Below are 24,905 nucleotides of genomic sequence, written 5' to 3' on the forward strand. Positions count from 1 at the left end.
GGCTTCTAGCTTAGTAGGAAAATCTGCATAGGGGAGGGTGTGGGGGGATGGTAATAGTGGTGGTAGGGTGTTGATTGGGAAGTACAACAGGAGAATTCTCTGAAGTTCAGGGTTCCCTGAGTGAAGACCCAATGGGAAAGAAAGGCTAAAATGTTCCAGTGAGGTGGACTGAATGTAGTAGCCAAAAAACAAGGGACAACCAGCTAAGGGGAATTAGAGCCAGCACACATAGGGGGTTGACAGAATTCCATGTGATAATAGGGCCTGAAGTGCTGGGGTCTCCTCTTAGCCCTTGCAGAGTCCCAAATCATCTATATGTAGACTCCCTTTGGCAAGTATGTCTCTCTTTAGAGTCCCACTCCCCCTCTCTGAACAAGCTCTCCCCTCCCCCAACCAAGTCCTCTCATATCCCTCCAATCGTAAAGAAAACTAAGCTTAGATGTTACTGACAGTGCAGTATGAGTCTGTTGGATGTATATTTGTCCTTTTGGAAGTACTTATATTTTCAAAACTTAGTAGACTTAGTAGACTTGCGCAGTATCAAACTTAGTTAGACTGCTGATGAAATTACAGTCACTCTGGAGCCTGTGAAGAGGAGTGATTTCCAGAGCAGTTGAACTTTGCTAGGAGGCTTAACGTCATTCTCTTGTAGGTCAAGAGTCAATTGGAAGCCAATGAAAACATCAACCTAATGGAGCATACCACTATCAGACCAATGAGCTGGTGCACTGAAGGTTAGCCTTAACTTCCTTTAAAAAGTAAATAATAGATTCCTATGAAAAAGCATGGGGAACATTAATGGATATGGATTCTTCCTTACTACCAGAGAGGTGGAGCTATTGGAGAGATAGCTTCAAAGAATTTTCCCAATATGAGATATGGGGTATATTCGCCCATAGCAGCCTTATCCATGAGCTTGCCAATTATTCAAGCTTTGATGCGTACAAAGCCCTTTCACACACTGAGCTCTTATACTCTGAAGCCCACAGGCACCCCACCCCCAACACCCTGTCCATTGTATAGGCTGAGCAGGCAGGGGTTAACAGTACAACTGATGAAAATTGCATAGGCTAGCAAAGTCTGTTTCTTCTCCCTGGGCCCACCAGAAAGGAAAACACCCCCATACTGGACTGACCAGATTCATCCCAAAGGTCACCCCCCAACCTCTGAGTCTTGTGGAGGGGACCCAAAATAAACATGGCCTGGGAGATCAAAGACCAGACAGCCCCATTGGCTCCAGAGAAAGTTAAGTCAATACCCTAGCAGGGGGAGGAATTGCTTCACTCACTGTGGAACCTCCAACCCCAGGCAGGGGGGGAAAGGGGTGCCCCACGTGACCTGTGCTGAAATAGGGAAGGAAGGGGAATGTGTGATGGGACTAGGAGTTCGAGTGAGAGATATAGGGAAGGAAAGGAAGTGAGCAGGCACAGACACTGGCAGCCACCAGGAGTCCAAGCCTCTTCGGCATCAGGAGGCTAGAAGAAAGGACAGAAGTAGCTCTGGCTGTGATGGGGATCTTACTGGGCCTGCTACTCCTGGGCCAACTAACAGTGGTCACCTATGGTAAGGCAGCAAGTGTGGGCCTGGCTACCACTGCTGGCTCAGGCAAAAGACTGGGGGGTTGGTGTTGAACGCCTACTGAGGAAAGCCTATTCCTGCCGGGCAGGTAAGTGTTCTCAGCCTACTCTAGAGGCTCTCTCAGCTTTGGGCAGAAGGGAAGGGGGTCACTGATGGCTGCTGAAGAAGCCAGGAGACAAGTATGGATAGACATTTAAAAGTATTCCCTCTTGGAAAACATATGCATGATTTTGTAGTGCTTGTTGTATCTCAGGGACATCAAGAAGGTTCCCAGTGCTGCCCAAATCCCTCTTCCATTTGCTGCCTTTCACCTGAAATTCTACCACTAGCCCTAACCCCTCTGCACCCAGGCCTTGATCCCTGTTAAGATATATAGCTCCCAAAGAAGAAGTATTGTCTAAGAGTTGAATGGGACCATAGAAGTAAATACCACCCTTCATTGTTATGAACAAGTGCTCAGCCATATCTGCTCACACACAGTAGGAACTTGGAGTTCACTATTTCCTGAGGCCATCTAGACTATCCAGGAGCAGCTCCAACTATTAGTGTGTTGAACTGAATCCAGATCCCTGTGGCTTCCATCTAAAAGCCCAGCTCTGCTTCTTGGAGCTACACACAGCCTAGCTGCTTCCTCTGCCCTGTGACATCCCTTCAAAGGTCTGAGGACAGACACTATATCCACTTGACTCTTCTCTTCTCCAAGCTAAACAGCCCCACCTTCTTCAACTGGTCTTCATAGGACTTGGTTTCTTATCCCCTACTGGGCTAACTCACTTCCCTGTGGATATGACTTGTTTTATACGAGCTGTGTGGGCTGGACACATATCCCAAAAGAGGCTGGACTATCCCATAGTAGCATTATTTCCTTGGGTCTTCCCTACCTTCATTTACACCCCTGAGAAGTGGTATGACTTTTCAGGAAACTACGCCTGGGTAAGAGATAAGTAATACCCAACACAGAGTAAAGGGATTCTTGCTGCACTCCTGCTTCTTTCATCTTCCTGGAGGAAAAGGCTATATGGAGGTTAGCTTGGTGTCACTTGGGTCAGAAAGAATCCAACTTTCCATAGCTGTCTCAGATTAGGTTACCCTATCCTGGGGCTCTGTGACCCATCAAATTCTAGAACTTCAGAGCTAGAAAACATCCTGAATTAAATCAACCAAGAAGGAAGAGAATTTGACCCAGACCACAGAGCATTAGCATCAGAGTTAATTCTCCTGAAAAATAGTGTTCTTTGTACAGCTACAGTATTTTCATTCTCTAATACGTTTTAGACTTTACCTCTCTACCTTCTCTAAATCTGTTGGTTTGGGCCGAGACTCACAGAGGCAGGCCTGAGGCTTGGGGGAACATTTTATGAATGTTAAATTTAAATACTCTGTGTGTGTGTGTGTGTGTGTGTGTGTGTGTGTGTGTGTGTGTGCACGCGTGCGTGCTCGTACATGCATGTGTATGTGAGCACTCACATGTGTTTTGTTTCTTCCCCAGCCTGTGAAGTTGTCCATACCTGGAAATTGGCCTTCCATTTGTGCATAGGAGCTTACACGATAGACCTGAGGCTCAGGATACACTGAATGGCTGATAGGGCCTTCCCTCTCCCTGGACCTCAGTGTCCCCCACCCATCTTTACAGCCAGGAGATTGACTCAGCTGGCCTTAAAGGGGCCTCTCAGCTGGACAACTCTGTGGGACTATGGCTTCAACTCCTATGAAGCCCCTAGAGGCCAGAATCAGCTGTTAGCCTCTTCCTATGGGACTAAGACACATGTTGAAATAATCATAATAAAATAAGTCCTAACATTCATATTTTATGAACATTTTAAACCTCTTATAAAAACCAAACATTTTATAAACATCTATGATCTAAGCTAATCCTCTATCCAGGAGGCAGCCCAGGATAGGGACAGAGGTCAGACATGTGGGGTGGAGGGGAACATGAGAAATTTCACCCTGTCTGTGATGATGGAAGGAGAAAGATTCAGAAAGGAACCCAGAATGTGTCCTATAAAAAGACCTGCACCTAGAAAACCAGGCCTTTCTTTACTTCAGGACCATTAAACAGGCCCCAGACATTCGCTTTTCTAAGTCCAAGTCCCAGGACCAGAGTAGGCCCAGTATCATCCCTTCTTTCCCAAGGCAAACCCTACATCAACAAAACCCCTTGGGTCAGTGTCCAGCCCTGGTCTTTCTCCTGAGGGAGGCCAGTGTTCGAAGGAAACCTAATCTTTCCCTAAGGGAGAAGAGCAAGGCTCTGAGATTCTGGGCAAGTCTTTTCAGGAAGCAGCTGGCAAATGACAGCATTCTTTTTCGGGCAGTCAGGGGGATAATATCTAACCCTAGGAATACCTACCCTGAAACCAGGTAGGCCCAAATAATGGGTTGCTGGTTCAGTTGTGGCTAATGGTTTAATAACTTAAGAAGGTAAGTAACCAGTGCAGTATCTGAAAGCCTGTATTCTAGGCCTCCAGACCCAGCTCTGACCTTGCTATCTGTGTGACTTTGGGTGACCATCTTTCTCTCTCTGGGCCTCAGCTTACCCATGTGTATCATGAGGGAATTCTACTAAATTGTTTCTAAAAGCCCTTCCAGCCATGCCATTCCAGAAGTCTTCAAATTCCACCCTCCCTGGTACTTCAACCCCTGTTGTATTAAGTTGCTCACCATTTGGTGGTTTTGAGGTATCCATAATGGGCAGGCCATTACCCCAAGAGGTGGGGCTTTCCTGAAATGGATTTCTCCTACCCAACCTTCCAGGAAAGTCAGGAATATTGCTTAATTTGGCCAACATTTCACATTGGCTGCCAAGCCAGCCCTGTTATCGAAGACACAGACTACTATATTCTCTCTGGCTACCCTACAACCCATAGGTGGCCTAGTACCTACCTATAACTGAGTAGTAGATTTTTATCAGGCTGGGGAGGTGGTTCCTTACCATCTCATGTGATGACTGCTCCTTCATATCAATATTAAGACTGACAATGATCCAACCAAATGAATCTGTTTACGCAGGGGAAGACATATTGAAGACTCCTATAGGATAGAAAGAATTAAGAGAAATATGAGAAATTTCACTTGGGACATAGGACAAGACTGACATTTATCCAGCACCTACTGAATGCCAGCCATATGCTACGTGCTTTCACACTTATGAACTCATTTAATCTTCACAATTCCCCTCCATGGAATGTTTATTATTACTTTCATTTTATTGATAATGAGCCTAAAGTTCAGACAGGTTTAGTAATTTACCCAAGATCACACAGAGAGATACGTGGTAAGGCAAACCTTGGACTTAAATTTGTGTTATTCTTACTACATCGTGCAGTCCTTCACTACCATCCTGATCTCACAAGGTGCTCCTACTATGTGTTTTTCTAGGTTCTCTGGGCACTACAAGGATGGTTGGAAGGTATAAGTCAATGCTATTGTGGTTGCCTTCACTTTGGAGATCAGGGAACAGGAGGAATAATACAATGTCCTCTTTCTTGTGATACCCTGTGCATATCATCCACTCTCTCTTTATGATACAAATAAAGCAGGAGGAGGAAGACAAGAGGAAGAACAAGAAGAATAAGGGAGAAAAGGAATAACAGAGGCACAATGGAAAAAATGGGTAGAAGGAGGAAGAGGGGAGGGGAAGAAAAAAGTAAAAGGCGGGAAACACCACTCCATTCTGGGAAGTCTAGTTACCAACTGTGTCCGATGCCCCCTTTCTGGGATGGAGGAGTCAAACCTGGCCTACTTACAAAGGCATTTTCAGCTGCTCCAGATATCCTCACTGCACAATCCTGCTCCGTTGCCCAGGAGGGGCGTGTGAGAATGCTTTTCAGAGGGGAGGAGGGAGATTGAGGATGGCCAGAGGGAGATTAATGGGAAAGATCCCATTAAACCAAGAGGCTCAGATAGTTTTCATGGGGCTTAAGGATGGTATTTTTATGCTTGCATGTGGCCAAAAATATGTATGGGCACATGTGTCCATGATGATGATAAGCTGTATCTGCATGCACATGGAGACATGTACTATCAATAGCACAGTGAAACTCAACACTCAATGAAAATTCACCACCAGCTAGAACATGTAATTATTTAACTTATGTTTCCATTATAGTCTGTTAGCACTGGACTATCCAGAATTGGAAGGGACCTTAAAGAGTAATGCTGTTCAAGGCCCAAACAAAGCTCAGAACTTCCCCAGACAGCTTAGTCTATAGGCAGCTCTGATTAATTACAAAGTTTATCTTTAGAGCAAACCAAGATCTATCCCTCTTGTACTCCTATTTGTGGGTCTGAGTTCTGCTCTCTGCCAAGTCCAAAACTCTCCAGGGATTCTGTGGTGGATCTATCAATATGGACTTATGTTTACTTATTCTTTTCTTCTCAAAGCCTTAATCTTGGCCAAAATATGCTGTTGATGTTTTAAGAGTCCCTGGTAGGGCACAGGCCCAACTTTAGTATCCCCATTGATAGAAGCCCTGATGCTTAATAATACATTCTGGGAGCTTGAAAGTATACTCCTACCCCATCCAAAAGGTGTCATCTTTCATCTGCTTGGGAATACTGGGCTAACTAAAAGGTTTTTATTCAGTAATAGCTCACACCTTTGAAACCACCTCTCCTAGGAGAGATGTAAAGACATTGCCTAAATACAACCCCCCCCCCACTCCTGGCCCCAGTTAAATAAAACACAAAACACTCAACATATGAGCTTATGGATGGAAAATTCTGCTGGGAGGCAATGGCTTTTTCAATGTTCCCAACCTTTGCCACCTCAGTTTCCCACTCAAGCATGTCAAGGACAAATCTCCCTTTGCTCCTACCACCATCTCCACCACAGCCAGATCCAGGATTATACTCAGACCCTTTTCCTCTTCAGACAAAGCATGGACAAAACCTTTTCCCCCTCAGGGTGGAATTTTCCAATGTCTCTTTGCTGAGAACTAAGAGATACCAAAAGGGAAATAAACAAAGAAAAGAGAAATCAGAAAAAACAGTCAGGCTTACAAAGTGAAGGTTTCAAACTTCACAATAACTGATGATTTTGTTAAGCAGGAATGCACACCTAGGCCCGTTCCTCACACCAGGTTCCTCCCTCAGAATTGCCTTTTTCCTGCCCCCTTCACCTGTCTCTTCCAGGGATAGATTGGGGTTAAGACCCCAGTCACTGAGCCCTTTGAGGGAGAAAGGGGGAATAAGAGGGCAAAGGGCCCTTTCTTGCTGAACCCTAAAGCCCTCACATTTCCCAAGGTGCATATTTAGACCAAATGAAATAGTCCAGACCTCACTGCTTAGCATTTTTGGTCCTACAACTCTTTTGGAAAATACTGGAAGAAAATTTTTTCATGGACTTGCAGAATGTTAGCGTTGGCAAAATCCCTAGAGATTATTCCACCTAAACTCTCCACATTACAGGTGAAGAAAATGGGTCCTCCATAAGGGGAGGTGACTTACCCAGGATCACTTCATAGCAAAGTAGTAACATGAAAAGGTAAAAAGGACTTAATACTCACAAGAGTTAGACAATGTTAAGGGCTTTCCTTCTGAGGACTGGTTCTGATTGATGGGAGGGCTAGAAGAGAACAAAAGGGCACAGAGAACATTGAAGTGTGATAGAAGGAAAGTTGCGGGGTGTTTCTTGGAAACTTTTTTGGGGCTGCCACTGTCACCCTAGTTCCCAGGTGGGTATGCCATCTGTTTGTTTCTTTCCTCTGTTCCCCTTCTTCAGGTCATCCCATCCTGGAAGCAGCAGAGAATGTGACAGGGCCCTGGAAAGGGGATGTGTATATTCCCTGCACCTATGGTCCCTTGCAAGGCTACACCCAAGTCTTGGTGAAGTGGCTGGTACAACGTGGCTTATACCCAGTAACTATCTTTCTACGTGACTCCTCTGGAGACCATATTCAGCAGGCAAAGTACCGGGGCCGCCTACACGTGAGCCACGAGGTTCCAGGAGATGTGTCCCTCCAACTGAGTACCCTGGAGATGGATGACCGGAGCCACTACACGTGTGAAGTTACCTGGCAGACCCCCGATGGCAACCGAGTGGTGAGAGATAAGATCACTGAGCTCCGTGTCGAGAAACGTGAGTCACTGTGAGGGTAGGAAAGCATTGATAGGCAAAGATCCAACAGAGGACTGTAAGTTTACAAACTCCTGAGAAACCCAGAGACCTTTGTTTATCTATACATAGGCTCTCTTCAGTTATACATACTAATCAGAGGAACTGGACTGGCAGAGGATTCTCAGGGTCATCCCTGCCATGACACAATATAAGAAGTGTTGGAAAAGGTCCTTGGCCTTCAAATCTCTACCCTTTCAGGTGTCCCAGAAATTCCAGCATCCATAGCCTGGTTGCCCTCCTTGGGCTATGGGCCTTAAAAGTCATAAAAATAAGTATATCTAGTCAGGATATTGGACAGTAGATAGATGCTGACGGAGACACTCTGGGGGAAAGGAGGCAGAGGTTAGCCAGGATAAGCTTTACTGGCTTGACAATTTTACAAAGGTCTGGTCCTGGTAATGCAAAACTGTAGATAAACCAAAAACTCTGCTTAAGCCTGGAAAAAAAAAAACTATAGTATATTATTTTTTAAAAGTCTGTTGATTTTTAACTCTGGAGAATCCAAAAGCCCAGATAATACAAAAAGTACCTAATCCTCCAAAGGAAACTATTTTTGTTTGCAGTGACCTTTTCCCTTCTTTCTTCCCAAGTCAGGAGCCACCTATAGTTCCAGTTACAGATACATGCATGCCCTTACACCCAAGAGGAATGACTCAGCCTTGTGTCCCCATATTATTATGACTTCCCAGGGTCTCCTCTCTTCTCTTTCCTTTGCAGTTTCTGTCTCCAAGCCCACAGTGACAACTGGCAGCAATTATGGCTTCACAGTGCCGCAGGGAATGAGGATTAGCCTTCAATGCCAGGCTCGAGGTTCTCCCCCAATCAGTTATGTTTGGTACAAGGAACAGACTAATAACCAGGAACCCATCAAAGTAGCAGCCTTAAGTACTTTACTCTTCAAGCCTGCAGTGGAGGCCGACTCGGGCTCCTATTTCTGTACTGCCAAGGGCCGGGTTGGCTCTGAGCAGCGCAGCGACACTGTGAAGTTTGTGGTCAAAGGTGAGCAGCCCTTTCTCCTGGTGAACATCTAACAGACCATCTTGAACCATACCTCAAAATACGCCCTTATACAAGAGAAGGGTTGGGGGAGTAGGGTCCCAGGTAGGAAATGGCTGCACAATCACAAAGAAAAAAAATCAGGGACTGGAAACAATAGGGCTAGAGATTGCCGGTCATGTTGTAGGTTAAGTAAATAAAGATGGTAAAAGGAAAAGCGACATTTACTAGGTACCTCATATTTGCCAGATACAAATCCAAGAACCTGACACACGTTTTTCTCATTGAATCCCCACAACTGTCCCATGAGATAGTGATCATTACTCTTATTTTACAGAAGAGGAGAAGTTTCAGCCTTCCATGCATCCGTGCTCTCCAAGCCAAGATACACTCTTTTTGTCCACCCTAACCTGGTCCCATGAGCCTGGAACCTTGTTTCATCCCTGTCCTACAGAACTCTCAACCCTTCACCCTTGCACCTCACACTCTGTACTGTTCCTCAGTTCTGGAATGGTTCTGTAGTCCATGCCTTTGCTCATGCTCTTAAACTGCTGAGCTCTGCTGACAAACAAAACAAAACAAAATATAGATATGCATTGGCCCCAGTTTAGTTTAATGCTATGCAACATTCACTGCCTGCCTCCATGCTGTTTGTCAATCTATTGCTTATCTTTGTCTTATTCCTTATAGCATCTATTGAGAACATTTCCACCTTATTTCAGGCCCCCAGCCCTGCTCTTGGAAGATGAAATCACCTCTTTGTCTGAGAAGATCCAGACCCTCTTCAGATGTGAATTCTATCAACTATCCCCCTCTCTGCCTTGACATTTCCCTACCCATTTCCTCTTGGCTCAGAGTAAGGTGTGCTTTGGTGCTGTCTACAAAATATGCTACACCCTCACCTTAAAAAAATCCTACCACACGGTTTTCAAAATTATTTTCCTAAAGCTTAGACTGAGCAATATTCACTTTCTTTTTCCAAAAGCTTCTGTTACTCCCCTTAATTCCTTCCACTCGAAGAACAAACCCCAAACTCTTTTAGTCTGTCCCCAGCCTGCCTATCCAGTCTTATCTTCCAATGTAACTCCTCACATCTGAAACATAGCATGCTATTCTCTCTGCCTACAGTGTTCTTCCTCTTCCTCAGCCTAAAGAAATTCTATTGATCTTTCACTGACATCTTTTTGTATTGAGATATACTTCACACACTAAAAAATTTAATATTTTAAAGTATGTAATTCAGTGGTTTATATGATTTTGCAAACCATACCATTATCTAATTCCAGAACATTTCAATCACTCCAAAAGGAAACCCCATACCCCCAAAGCGATCACTTCCATTTTCCCATTCCTTAACCCCTAGAAAACACTAATCTGGTTTCCATCTCTAAGGATTTACTTATTTTTGATATTTTAAGATAAGCTGAATCATACAACATATGACCTTTTGTGCCTATTTTCTTTCACATAGTATAATGTTTTCAAAATTAATTTATGCTGTAGCATGTATCAATACTTCATGTTTTCAATTCCCTTAGACATATGACTAAGAGTAGAATGGCTAGGTCATATAGTATCTCTACGTTTACCTTTTTGAGGAAATGCCAAACTCTTTCCTAAAGTGACTGCACAATTTTACCTTACCACCAGCAATATACAAGGATTTCAATTTCTCTACATCCTCACCAACACTTGATATTTTCTGTTTTATTTTTTAAACAATAGCCATCCTAGTGGATACAAAAAGGAATCTCATTGTGGTTGTGATTTGCACGTCCCTAATGATTAATGATGTTAATCGTATTTTCATGTGCTTATTGGCCATTTGTATGCCTTCTTTGGAGAACTGCCCATTAAAATGCTTTAACCATTTTTAAATTGGGTTGTTCGCTCTTTTGTCGTTGAGTTATAGGAGTTCTTTATATATTTGGAATACTAGATCCTTATCAGACATATTGTTTGCAAGTACTTTCTCACATTCTATATTTTGTCTTTTGACTTTTGTCACAGTGTCCTTTGAGGCACAAAAGTTTTTAATTTTGATGAAGTCCAACTTCTCTACGTTTTTCTTTTGATAGTTGTGTTTTTGGTGTCATATTTAAGAATCTATTGCCAAACTCAAGTTTATGAAGAGTCACCCTTGTTTTCTTTTAAGAGTTTTACAGTTTTAGCTTTTATGCTTATACTTGAGCTATTTTGAGTTAATTTTGGTGTATGGTGTGAAGTAGGGCTCAATTTCATTATTTTCCATGTGGTTATCCATTTGTCCCAGTGCCATTAGCTGAAGAGACTATGCTTTCCCGTTGAATGGTCTTGGCAGCCTTGTTGAAAATCAATGACAAATGACACATAGGTTTATTTCTGGACTCCCAATTGGTTGAATTTGTTTCTAAGTATTGTATTACTTTTGATGCTAGAGTAATGGATTTTTTTCTTAATATTATTTTTGGGTTGTTCATTGCTAATTTATAGGAATACAACTGATTTTTTTATATTGATCTTTTATACTGCAACCTTGCTAAACTGTTTTATTAGCTCTAGTCATTGTTTTGTGGATTTTAAAGGATTTTCTATATATGATCATGTCATATTAAAATAGATATAGTTTTAATTCTTCCTTCCTAGTCTGTATAACTTTTATTTCTTTTTATTGAATAATTTCTCTGGCTAGTACCTCTTGTACAATGGCGAAGAAACATAGCAAGAATGGACATCCTTGTCTTATTCCTGATCTTACACAGAAAACATTCAGTCTTTCATCATCAAGTTTGATGTCGGCTGTGGGTTTTTTTGTAGATGCCCCTTATTAGGTTTAGAAAGTTCCCTCTATTCCTAGTTTGTTCAATGTTTTTATTATATAATGGTGTTGGATTGGGTCAAATGCTTTTTCTTTGTCTATTAAGATGATCGTGTGCTTCTTCCTTCTTTTTTCTGTTAATAGAGTATATTACATTGACTCATTTTTGTATGTTAACCAATTTTGCAATCTTCAGATAAATCTCACTTGGTCATGGTGTATAATCCTTTCAATATACTGCTGGATTTGTTATTATAGTATTTTTAAGAATTTTTGCATATATATTAATAAGGATGTTTTTTTTTAAGTTTTTTTTTCTTTTGATGCCTTGTCTGCTTTTGTATCAGAATAATACTGGTCTTACATACTGAATTAGAAAGTATTATCTCACCAATTTTTTAAATAATTAATGAAGATTCAGCATTAATTTTTCTTTAAATATTTGGTGTAATTCACCAGTGAAGCCACCTGGGCATGACCTTTTCTTTGTGGATAGTTGTTTGATTAGTATATAATCTTTGTACTTGTTAAAGGTTTGTCTTTTCAGGTTTTCTATTTCTTCTTCAAAAATTAGTTTCTGTTATTTATTTCTAATTTCATTTCATTGTGGTTGGAGAACATACTTCATATTATTTTAGTTCTTTAAAATTTACTGAGATATGTTGTATGCTCTAACATATGGTCTATACTGAATAATGTTCCATGTGCACTTGAAAATAATTTGTATTCTGCTATTTTTGTGTGGAGTGATCTGTATATGTTTGTTAGGTCTAGTTGGTTAAGAGTGTTGTTCAAGTCTTCAACTTCCTTGCTGATCTTCTAATTGTTCTATCCATAATTGAAAGTGAGATATTGAAGACTCAAACTATTATTGTTGAATTGTCTATTTCTCCCTTTAATTCTATCAGTTTTTGCTTCATGTATTTTGGGGCTCTGTTGTTAGGAGCATAATTGAAGCGTCTTATTTATGGACTAATACTTTTATAATTACAACATGTCCTTCTTTGTCTCTTATAACAAGTTTTGTCTTAAAGTCTATTTTCTTGGATATTACTATAGCCACTCCAGCTCTATTTTGGTTACTGTTTACATGGTATATTGTTTTCTATCCTTTTACTTTCAAACCATTTGTGTCTTTGAACCTTAAGTCTGCTTAGCATATAGTTGGATTGTTTTGTTAATCCACTCTGCCAATCTCTGCCTTTAACTTTGAGAGTTTAATCCATTTACATTTAATGGAATTACTGAGAAGATAGCATTTAGTCTGACATGCCCCATTTTTTTCTACATATCTTATGTCTTTTTTATTTCTTTGTTCCTCCATTACTTCTGTCTTTGGTGTTAAATAGATAATCGCTAGTGTACTATGTAATTCCTTTGTTATTTCTTTTACTATATATTTTGAGGTTTTTTTTTCTTTTTTCATGGTTGCCCTGGATATTACCATTGATTCTTTTTATTTTTTTTTTTTTGAGACAGAGTCTCACTTTGTTGCCCTGGCTAGAGTGTGGTGGTATCATCTCATAGCTCACTACACCCTCAAATGCCTTCTCAAGCAATCTTCTTGCCTCAGCCTCCCAAGTAGCAGAGACTACAGGTGTGAGCCACCACACCTGGCTAATTTTTTTCTATTTTTAGTATAGATGGAGTCTCACACTTGCTCAGGCTGGACTCAAACTCCGGACCTCAAGCAATCCTCCCAGCTCAGCCTCCCAGAGTGCTAGGCTTACAGGCATGAGCCACTGTGCCCAGCCATCATTGATTCTTAATTTACAATCTAATTTGGATTTATAGAAATTTAATTTCAATAGTTTAAAAAAATTTTATTTTATGTAGCTCCATTCCCCCTCCTTTAATGCTGTTATTGTAGCAAATTATATCTTTATATATTTGTGATCATATCAACACGAACTTATAATTATTGCTTTATGCAGCATCTTGTAAATCAGAAAAGAAAGAAAGGAGTGACAAACAAAAAGTACCTTTACACTCCATGTTTATTTATGTAATTACCTTTCCTAGTCCCTTTTTATTTCTTCATGTTTTTACTATCCACTGTCCTTTTATTTCAGCCTGAAGAATGTCCCTTAATATTTCTTATAGGTCAGCTGTGCTAGCAGTAATCTCTCTCAGTTATTGTGTATCTTGGAATGTCTTAATTTCTCCCTCATTTTTGAAGGGTAGTTTTGTTGAATATAGAATTTTTGATTGATAAGTTTTTTGTTTTAGTACTTTGATAGTACATATCATCCCACTGTCTTCTGGCCTTCATTATTTCTGATGAGAAACCAGCCATTAATCTTATTGAGAATCCCCTGTACATGATGAGTTGCTTCTCTCTTGCTGCTTTCAATATTTTCTTTATATTTGGCTTTGGCTTTTGATTATGATATGTCTAGGCGTGGATGTTTTTGAGCTCATCATACTCGAAGTTTGTTGAGCTTCTTGGATTTGCAGATTATTGTTTTTTATCAAATTGGGTTTCTTTTTTATATTACATATTCAAATATTCTGTCTGTCCCTTTCTTTCTCTTTTTCTAAGACTCCTATTATGCATATGTTGATACACTTGATGGTGTCCCACAGGTCTCTGAGGTGCTATTCATTTTTTTATACATTCGCTTTTATTTCTGTTCCTCTAACTGGATAATTTCAACAGTCATACCTTCAAGTTTATCGATTCTTTATTCTGCCTGCTCAAATCTTATCTAGTGAATTTTTCTCCCTTCTAGTGAAATATTCCTTTCAGTTGTTGTAATTTTCAACCTCAGTGTTTCTATATTGTTTCTTTTTATAATACCAGTCTCTTTACTGATATTCTCTATTTGGTCTGAATCATTCTCATTCTTTCTTTTAGCTATTTAGACATGATTTTCTTTAGGTTTTTTCCTTATTTTTTATTATTTCAGCATATTATGGGGGTACAGATGTTTAGGTTACGTATGTTGCCCTTGCCTCCCACCCCTGAGTCAGAGCTTCAAGCATGTCCATTCTATAAAAAAGACACCTGCACTCGCGTGTTTATAGCAGCACAATTCACAATTGCAAAGATGTGGAAACAACCCAAGTGCCCATCAATACATGGGTGGATTAATAAAATGTGGCACATGTATACCATGGAGTACTATTCAGCTATAAGAAACAGTGGTGATATAGCACCTCTTTAGTTTTTTAAACATACTTAAATTGCCTTGTCTAGTAAATCCAATATTGTGCTCCCTCAGGGACAGTTTCTGCTGATTGATTTTTTTTTTTACCTGTTTATGGTATATGTGTTCAGTCTCTTTGCATGTCTTATTTTTTTGTTGCTGAAAACTGAACTTTAAAAATAATATAGTGTGGAAACTCTGATTCTCTTTCTCCTCAGAGCGTATTGTTGGCTACTTGTTGTAGTAGTTGTTTTGTTGTTGTTGTTGTTGTTTAGTGACTTTTCTGAACTATTTCTGTTTAGTCTTCTGTATTCTTTGTCATGGATGGCCACTGAAGTCTTTACTTGGTTAGTGTCACAGCCAGCTAATGATTGGATAGATATTTCCTTAAATGCCTGGAACCAATAAATCTCCTAGTCTTTACCAAAGAGATGTGTTGCCTGTTGAGCCATGTCTTCAACACTCGACCAGGCAGTTTACAACTGTGCCATAGCCTTTACTTCCTGCTTATGGAGAGACTCAAGGCTAGCCAGGGAGGAGCTTATGGCCTTCTCTTGTCTTTGCTCAGCAGGCACACAGCCCAATGGATGTATGTGGCCTTCTAGATTCCCAGAAATGTGTCAGAGCTTTTCAAAGTCCCTATGGACATTTCATTCTTCAGCTTTTCCTTTTAAGTTATTTTGGTTAGACTCTTGTTTTCCCCAACTGTTATCCATTGCCCCAGGCAGCTATGAAACAAATGCTTCCCCATCACTGGGAAGAGGCTTCTTTTAGCACTGGAAGATCAATAAAAGAAATATTTTGAGTCAGGTCTTTCAGGGAACCACCAGACAGGTCAAATAATAACAATTGTTTGGAAATTAAATCTATTCTTCCCACTTTAGCACCTGGAATGGGCTTTACTTTCACGACTACCTCTGAGCTGGGAAGGGATGAGGGGACTAGGGTAATTTAAAACAATACCAAGCTTGCTGTTCTTACCAAAACTGGGATATTTTTCTTCCATAAATCCTCCCTGAGTTGCTGTAAACCTTTAGCTAATTTTCAAACTTCTGAAAAAATGTTGATTATGTCAAATTTTGCCGGTTATTTCATCAATTTTGTTAAAGGGTGAATTCTTAGAGATCATTACTTTACCATTTTCACTGATGTTACCCACTGCCACATTCTTTACAATATTTCCCAAGTCTCTTTCAAGAGAATGAATCACTAAATCTCAGTTAATATTAGTAGAAATAAAATATATTTTCCCATCCCAGTTGACAGACCCTATGAACTCTAGCTACAGATTACTTTGCGATCTATGAACCTCAGGTTAAAAATCCTGTCCCAGATTCATGTGTGAAGGATAACCAAGCAACACAGGACTCACCAGAATAATGAGGAAAGTGTTGAGACAAGTCCAAGTGTGGACCTGACTGGCCTTTACTTACTTCCCAATTTCCCTAGGATATTCAATTGTTCATCCAAGGGTACCAGAGCCCTTGACTGGGCTCCCTTTTCCTTGCAGACTCCTCAAAGCCACTCAAGACCAAGACTGAGGCATCTACAACCATGCAATCCCTCTTGGAAGGTGAGTTTTAAATAGGGTTTGAAGAAGTAGAAGAGATCTGAAATAGTGTCATGAAAACCAAGGGAGGAGCACCAATGTCATTGCATGGGGAATGAGAGGTCACTGGGTTCCTTGGAGAGAATATGGAAGTAAAGGAATGGAAATAAAATAAAGGTGCAAGACGTTAAGGGTAGTAAAGAAGTGGAATCATAAACATCTATTCTTCTTTGTGACAAGTTTTGAGGCAAAAGGAAAGAGAGAGTTAGGATACTCACATTGGAAAAGCAAGAAAAGAAGACACTGTGAATTCTGTTCTCCTCTTACTCTGACTTACTATATGATTTCGGGTATATTATCTTTCCTTTCTGGGCCTTCTTCCCATTGCCCAACCCTAACTGTCAGAAACTAAGATACTTCACCTCATAGTACTTATGGTGGTGACATGGCCAGGCACTCTGGAAAGCCCAGCACAGATGCCCAGAGAAGGGTCCCGACATTTGCAGCCATCCCCTACGTCATAGCCCCAGGTTGGAAGAGAGTCCTCTGACTCTAATTCCCTGTCGCTATAGCAACATCTACAGTGAACCCATCCTGGAACCGGACGACTGACATAGATGGCTACCCTGGGGAGACCAGTAATGAGCCAGGTAAGGGCAATGTCAAGACTTCTATCTTTCTTTCTTGGCTCCAAGATTTATGACCTAAGCTTCCTGCTATATACACTGTTCTATGGCATTCAACTCTGCAAACCATTACCTGTTATGTGCCAGGCAATGATCAAGGGCACTGAAGATGGGTGGGGTAGGTGGGATAGAGAAGAAGAGGTACAGATCCAGGGATGAGCAAAGTCAGACTGGGATTAAGGGGAGTATTAAATGTGTTCTTGGCTTGTTCTCTGTGCCATAGTAATACACTTCCCAAACATTCTGAACAAGAACAAGCATAGGATCATCATGACCTCAGACAGCTCTCCTAGAGAGATGGGCATTGAGCTAGGTAAGAATTATGGCATTGCCTGAGCTCTTCGCCAAGGCTCTCCAAGAAGCTTGAAGCTGATTTCTGATTCCTTTTAAGTCTCAAAGATCCCCAAGTCAGGTTATCAGAGATATGACTCCCGAAGAGATTTTTGCTTAACCTGGAGCTGATAATCAGCTAGTATGCACTGACATGACTGCATTGATTGTTAAAATAATAAAATACTTTCATACCAGTTGATAATTAGCTGTTTCCCTTAATCCCTGAACTCCCCATTATCACCTGGGCTGCCATGGCCCATCCCCCTGAACTCTCCAGATCACTCTATGGTCCTCCAACAGAAGTGTTAATGCCTGGTATGTCAGGCGACCTTTAAGACTCCAGGTTTACCGTAGGCATCTGTCGTGATTGGTTGGTGTCAAATCGTTTGATGGCTATCACTCCTAGCCTCATTCTCTGGCTGTGTATCACTGAGGATAGACTTCTGAATGCTCTTTGTACCTCTCCCTTCCTGGTTGCAGAGCTTCTTGGCTATCTCTGGACAGAGCTCAAACATGTTTTGTGTGCCACCTTTGCATTTGCACCTTTGGCTTGAAGGCTTCCATAGTTCCATGCCTCCCCCAGAGCAACATTCACTGGGAGAAAGGAAGTTAGAAGATGCATCTTGGAAAGCTAGTTTGGAAAGATGAGAAGATAACCCTGGAAAGAGTATAATTTCTCAGATGTTGAGTTTATGCCCTATTTTCTCTATCCAGTTTTCCAATATTTGACCACCTTTAAGGGGGAATCTTTCTTTGATCTGCACCAGCTTATTTAATAGCTTGGGTTCTCTCTGTTCCAACAAGAAGCTCTCAGGACCACAAATACCAGTTTCCTATGAAAGAACATCTTGGAGTCAAGTAAAAACAAAGCCAATTGTAGCAGCAAATACTAAAGGCACTGAAATTTCTTTCCCTATCCTTCCTTATCCCCTGACCTAGCCCCCTAGATTCAGAATATTATAGCTAAAAGTATATTATACCTCATCAAATTTTTTCATTGAGCTTACAAGTAAACTAAGGCCTAGTGACAGTCAAAAATTTGACTAAGGTCATGGTATTCATTTTTCTATGGCTGCTGTAAGAATATACTCCAAACTTAGTAGCTTAAAACAGCATAAATGTATTATCTTATACTTCTAGAGATAAGAAGTCTGACACAGTTATTAATGAGCCAAAATCAAGGTGTCAGCAGGGTGGCATTCCTTCTGGAGACTTTAGGGAAGAATCCATTTCCTTGCCCTTTACAGCTTCTAGAAGCTACTCACATGGCTTCCTTCCTCCATTTTCAAAACTAACAATGTAGCATTCTCAAATCTCCCTCTGACTCTGACCTCCACTTCTGTCTTTCCCTTCCACTTTAAAAGGACACTTATGATTATATTGAGCCCACCCAGATAATTTGGGATAATTTTCCCATCTCAACACCAGCTAATTATTAATTCTACCTGCAATCTTAATTCCTTTTTACTATGTAAACTGACATATTCACAGTTTCCAGATATTTGGATGTGAACATCTTTGAAGGACCATTATTCTGCCTATCACAGTCATACAGAAAGTAAATAACAGATCCAGGACTGGAAGCCCAGTCCAGTGGATTCCTTCAGCTTTCAGGCATAATGTGAATTTGTACCCCAGGTGGCTCAGTGGAAATATGTTTTGAGAAAGAAGGAGGCTGAGGACTTGGCCAGAGGATGTGAGGGGAAGAATCATTGTGGCTAGAAGTAACTGACCAGAATTTCAAGAAGATAGCATTTTTGTGAAACTGGGAAGTCAGAATACTATTTTCTTCTTTCCAAGAGAAGCTGAAAACCTCCTGTCTTGGTCCTACAGAAAGCATGGGGAACTAGCTCAAATGCCCAAGTCAATCAGCCATCAGTCAATTGAGTCTGGAAGAATCTGTTTACACATGGCATCTTTAGCCTTTCTCAAGTCTTTCTCATGGACCTGGAGGGTTTTTGTTTTTGTTTTTGTTTTGTCTCTCTGGCTAGCTAAGAAGGTTAGGAGAGAATGAAAAATGAAAAAGAAAGAAGCCTGGGCTGGTCTGGGCTGATCCTTGGAATTTCTGTTCCTGGTCTTATTTTCAACCAGATACCACTTGCTTTTGTTTTGCCTTCCAGGAAATGGCCTGCCTATCTTTGCCATAATCCTCATCATCTCTTTGTGCTGTATGGTGGTTTTCACCATGACTTATATCATGCTCTGCCGGAAGACATCCCAACAGGGTGAGTGATGAATATGGCTAGGTGACTTTTGCTCATTCATTTTTTCTGGAAGTATATTTGATCCTACTCTCCATATCAGGGACTGTGTTAGGCACTTCAAGGAGTTTCCAGCCTTGTTTGGGAGTGAGAGTAGGGGTGCAGGAAGACAGATGTTCAAGCAAACAATGACATAAGACATATGAAAGTAAATGCACAAATTTTTGGTACTCAGCCAAGTACAGCCGTGCTTGTAATGGGTTACCTCACAAGGATGCAAGTGAAGAAGTCACAATCCATGCCCTCAAGTTGATTACAATTTATTTAGGAGATTCAAGGTAGAAGCATGGAGTTGATCAATAACAATACATAGCAATAAAGAATGTGGACTCAAAACCTGGAGAAGACAATCAGTGCTAAATGGATCCAGAGGAGAAGAGAGTCAGGGTGGAAGTAATTAGCAAGGGCTTTCAGAAGAAGGTGAAGCATTTTTTTTTTTTTTAAGACAGGGTGTCACTCTGTTGCCCAGGCTGGAATGCAGTGGCACGATCGTAGCTCACTGCAGCCTCCAACTCCTGGGCTCAAGTGATTTTCCTGCTTCAGCCTCCCAACTAGGGATTACAGGCACAGGCCACCATGCCTGGTTATTTTTTTTAAATTTTTTGTAGAGATGGGGTCTTGCTATGTTGTCCAGGCCAGTCTCAAACTCCTGTCCTCAAGCGATTCTCTTGCCTCAGCCTCCCAAAGTGCTAGGATTATAGGCATCAGCCACTGTGCCCATCCTTGATATGAAGTTTAGACCAGGCCTTGGAAGATGAAAACAATTTGTAAGGGGACAGTATTCCAGGAAGAGGAAACTACATGAGCAAAGATGTAAAAGGCCTAAAAGACAACTGAGAGTGGGGTCATCAATAAAGAAAATTTATGTAGATGAGCAATGGAGAAATACACAGGGAACGTTTATTCTTGATATTAGAAGGCTTTGAATGCCAGGCTAAAGAATTTACACTTTCTTCACTAGGTCTTGCAAGGGTGCTAAAAGTCACCAAAATTTTTTAAGCAGGGAAGTAGCGTGGTGAAGGCACAGTTGTCAGAACCACCTGACAGCTATGAGCCAAGAGAGGAGAAAAAAGAAAATTGGGATTCTATTTCTAAAAAAAAAAAAAAAGAAAAAGAAAAAGAAAAATCTGACTACTCTTTGGTGCCCACTGCACTAGTCATTTTGCCTAGCATTTAGCTTGTCCCGTTCCCTGTAGTATCTCCTACTTTCAAATAGCCTGGTTTCCACCATGAGAAGGGAGCCTTGAGTATTTCCTTCTCCAGGGTCTCAAGTGTAAGCTCTGGCCTTGGCCAGTTAGCATGGCTATGACCCATGAGACTAACCTTGGGAGTAGAGATAGTTGACATGGCTGCAAACCCCAGGAGCACTAAAAGGAAACCATTTATCATATAGTCTTGATGAAGCTGAGCATAAACAGTAACCAACTTAAATTGTTTCTCTCTCAGTAACTTTCCATGGCTTCTTATGGCCCAGGGGATAGAGGTCAAAATGTAGCATTCCATTCAAGACCCTCGTGATGTGGCTTTAGCCTATCTTCAACGCCCACAACTCCCTTATACCTATTCTCATTTTCAGTACCTGGAGTCAAACAAGCAAATAGGCCTTACACATTGCACCTTCATGTTTTTTCCTTTACTGGATTGCCTTCCCAGAATTCTTACGTTCTATTTCTCTATAAGGGAGACAGCATCAGGGTATCAATTCAATTTAACATAATTACTGAGCACCTATTGTGTGCCAGGCACTGGGTATATAAAGATGAAAAAGGCATAGTCCCTGCAGTACAAGAACTCCCAGGCCAATAGTGAAGATAAGACATGGAAATGCATGGCTCTACCACAAGGCAGAAGGCCTGTGGCTTGCCCTGTTTACTTTGTTGTAGTTTAATCCATGCATTTCCAATTGCACCACTGAAAGAGTATAAGCACTTAGAGGGCAGTATCAAGAGACAGTCACCTTTGTATCAAGCTAAGCCTTTGATCTTGTATGGAATATAGGACACTTCTCCTCCACAGACACTAGGGGGCAATGGTGGCCTATTCCAGGGCCTTTCCTGGGTACAGGGTGGGGGCGACTGCATTTTGGGAGTGGTTTGGGCCATGGTTCCTGGCATCAGACTAATCCAGCCCCTTCTTCCTGGTCTCTGGCCTAGCAGTCAAGTTTCCCACAAGGACTCTCTGGTAATCTTTGGTGAGATTCCTGGGTGGAAAGGAAGTCCAGTTTCAGTGTCCTCCCCCCATTCATGCCCAGAATCTGCTACAGCTCAATATCCTGAGCCAGAGATGCCAAAGAGGACAGTGACCAAGTGTGCATCCCCTTCCTTCTCCTGATAAATCTGCATCTCTGTATTTCAACTTTCTCCCCAATACCTCCCAGATGTTGAAAAGCTGAGATACGTTGAAATCTCTCTCCCCTTCCCTCATCTTTTGACTGGTACCCAGGGTCCATGCTTGGCCCTTGTCCACTCCCCATAGAAACTTCTGACCCGATTCCTCCTTCTTTTCTAGAGCATGTCTATGAAGTGGCCAGGTAAGATAGCTTCTCCTCTTCCATCATTTGACTCCTTCGCTACCCTCAATTCTGTTGGTTACTGCCAGGAAACAAGGAGGAAGGGGGTGTGGCAAGAACCAATCCTAAGGCCAGAGGCCTTCAGGGTCAGGAAACAGTTTTCTTCTCTCTCTGGGGCACCTTCTGAGGTTTTTGTCCTGGCCCATCAAATACACAAGATAATTTAGGTCCACCAGCCCTCTGTTCCCAGAATCCCTGGGTAGGAGGAGCCTGAGGGTCAGTTGGCAAGAATTGAAGCAGAAGGGTGGGAAATCAAGGTCCTAGCCCCAAGCCCCTTCTCATGGGTGGTGGGCTCTTGGGCCATAGGGTGCATACCAGGGAGGCCAGCGACTCTGGAGAAACCATGAGGGTGGCCATCTTCGCAAGTGGCTGCTCCAGGGATGAGCCGGCTTCCCAGGCTCTAGAAAACAACTACTCTGATGAGCCCTACCTGGGTCAAGAGTACCAGATCATCGCCCAGATCAACGGTGACTACGCCTGCCTGCTGCACACAGTTCCCCCGGATCATGAGCTTCTGGCCACTGAGGGCAAGAGTGTCTGCTAAAAATGCTCCACCAGGCCAGGGTCTGCTGACATAATTGCCTTTTCAGTCCCTGCCTTCTGCATGGCCTCCTTTCCTGCTATCTTCCTTACTGGATAGCCCAAAGTGTCTACCCTGGCAACACTGGGACCCTTGAGAGTGACTGGCTTTGCCTAAGAATTTGCCATATGCATCACAAGCAAGCCAGCTGCTGGATTTTGGCCCTGAGCTCTTCTAGTATCCCTGCCTGGGGCTTCTTCTGCTCCTCTCCAAACACCATAGGGGAAGTGCCCATAGCACTAAGAATTCATCATCGTGACTCCAGGCACCACTCAACTTTGGCTTCTTGCCACCAGAAGACTAGGAGGCTCAACTCTGCCAGCTCAGGGGACCAGCTGCATCAAGGATCACTTCCCTTTCTCCAGGGACAGACAGCTTTTAATTGAGATTGTCATGTCATAGGACAGGGCTCAGTTTTGCTCTCAAACTGTAAGCCTAGTGCTCTGGTATTCTTTTGGTGCTCAATAAATAATTAATCATGATAGCAATCTCAGTCGTGTTGGTCTTCTCTCAAGGTATGGTAGCACCTACCAAAAGTAATTAAAATGAAAGCAGTTGAGATGATTGCGGCCCCTGGGAGTATGGATGGAACCTTTGCTTTTTTGGTTTTACCCCTTTCCACCCATGGCACCCAATTTCACTCCACAGGTAGGCCCAGCTGGAGCACAATGAATATGTGGTTAAACAGAACTGCCCTAGTTTCCATTCCCCTCCACATCATCCTGTCAGTTTCATCTGGATGACTATTCCCCGATCAATGAGAAGCCAGAAACACTAGGAGTTTTTCTGTCTAAAGGGACTATGGATCCAGAGATGAAGGGCTTTCCTTCTTTCCAAATTATAGATGCACTACCCCCAATGATTTCCACTTCTTTGAATCTTCAAATCTTGGAATATTTGCATTCTTCATAGGTCATCTTGTTTAGTTTCTTTCCCCTTCTTACAATGTGGGGTGGGGGTAAGAGCAAGGAAGTCTTTCTCCTCAAGTAGGAATGGGCTTAGCAGTGTGTGTGTGAATGTGTGTGTGTGTGTGTGTGTGTGTGTGTGATGCACCTTTAAAGCAGGCTCCCCTGTAAGGACCTGTTCCGGGTCAGGTCTACCCTGCTTCCTTTCTCCCATGTAATTTATGTCAAATCAACTTCCACACTGTTCATGGAAGCTGCCATGTTGCCACTTCTGGTTCCAGTGCAGCCTAGGCTCAGCTCAGGTTTCACCAGGAGCTGCTCCCCTTTTGGAATGATTACAGAAGTCAAAATTGCACATAAAAGTGAACAAGGAGTCCTCTGCTTCACCACCACCCAATCTGCCAAGTCCATGGTAAAAACCTCAGCATTTTCCTCATCCCCAGATGCTAGCTTCCCGTGGTAAAAGGAGTGACTTCTTCTTCCCCATTACACCTACAAGTCTTTGAAACAGGGCCACGACTCAATGGAAACCTCAACTTCTTTCATGAAACTGCTCTGTGTCCATACCCCACAGCTTTTGAAGACAACCGTTATCTCTTTCTACTACCCTTACAAAAAGAAATTCCTGGGGTTGGGGAGAAAAATCATAGCTTCATTTCCACTGGTAAAAGGAGGTACAAGTTTAGGGACCTCACTCCATGGGAGCTGTGGACCCCCAGGGATATCTCAGAGTCTTTCATCTTAAAGAGCTTAGAGATTGTTGATTCGAATACTCCCATATTACAAATGAGAAAATGAAGCCCAGAGAGGAACAATGACAAAGTCAGTGGTAGAACAGAGACCAAAAAGCCTGTGAACTCCTAGGATCATATATTTATTACAACAGGAAACTTGTGGAGATCACCCTTGCCCTCAAACCAATAATTTTTTCCCTACAAGATAAGCCAGTAAGGGATTCCTAGAAATAGAGGTAGCCCAAAGCTGCAGGATAAGCTAAACAAAAACGGGGTGGTAACAGGAGACCTGTCTTAGGCAGGTGGCTGCTCAGGGAAAAGAAGAGAATATCTCCAGAAAAGAGGAAAGGTATGAAGTTTCCCTAGGGTACTTCCCCAAATTTTGTTCCATGAAACAATGACCCAGGAGCTAGCACATGAAAAAAAATCTTCCATGATCAGATAGTCATGGCAAAGGTCTCTCTTTGGGTCTCTCTGTGGGGTTCCCAATGCAACACTAGAATATTAAAGGGCCTGAAAAATTCTACAATAAATCACCTGTATAACTTTGTGTGACCAAGTAATTCCAAAACTTATTTTCCCTCTGCATGTACTTTTTTGCCCTCTTCCTCCAACCTTTGGCCCTATTTCTCAGGAAGAAAAAAACCTTC

General features: G+C 42.0%; 1 protein-coding gene across 5 annotated transcripts; it reads left to right on the forward strand.

The window, feature by feature from the left end:
- Window positions 1–1,381: 1,381 nt before the first annotated feature.
- On the forward strand, window positions 1,382–23,104 carry VSIG4 (V-set and immunoglobulin domain containing 4). Of its 5 annotated transcripts, none has more exons than XM_012643700.1 (8): window positions 1,382–1,563; window positions 7,301–7,657; window positions 8,414–8,695; window positions 16,149–16,211; window positions 16,760–16,837; window positions 19,327–19,431; window positions 21,976–21,997; window positions 22,343–23,104. In XM_012643700.1, the coding sequence occupies exons 1-8, from the start codon at window positions 1,509–1,511 to the stop codon at window positions 22,578–22,580; spliced, it is 1,200 nt and encodes a 399-aa protein (XP_012499154.1). In that variant the 5' UTR covers window positions 1,382–1,508; the 3' UTR covers window positions 22,581–23,104. The 5 variants fall into 5 exon arrangements, with proteins under 5 accessions (XP_012499154.1, XP_012499180.1, XP_012499143.1 ...); XM_012643689.1 differs by having other exon boundaries at window positions 1,502–1,666; XM_012643726.1 differs by lacking the exon at window positions 8,414–8,695.
- Window positions 23,105–24,905: the final 1,801 nt, after the last annotated feature.

The sequence above is a fragment of the Propithecus coquereli genome, unplaced genomic scaffold, assembly GCF_000956105.1.
Source record: "Propithecus coquereli isolate 6110/MARCELLA unplaced genomic scaffold, Pcoq_1.0 Scaffold101, whole genome shotgun sequence".
In the NCBI taxonomy this organism is placed as follows: domain Eukaryota; kingdom Metazoa; phylum Chordata; class Mammalia; order Primates; family Indriidae; genus Propithecus; species Propithecus coquereli.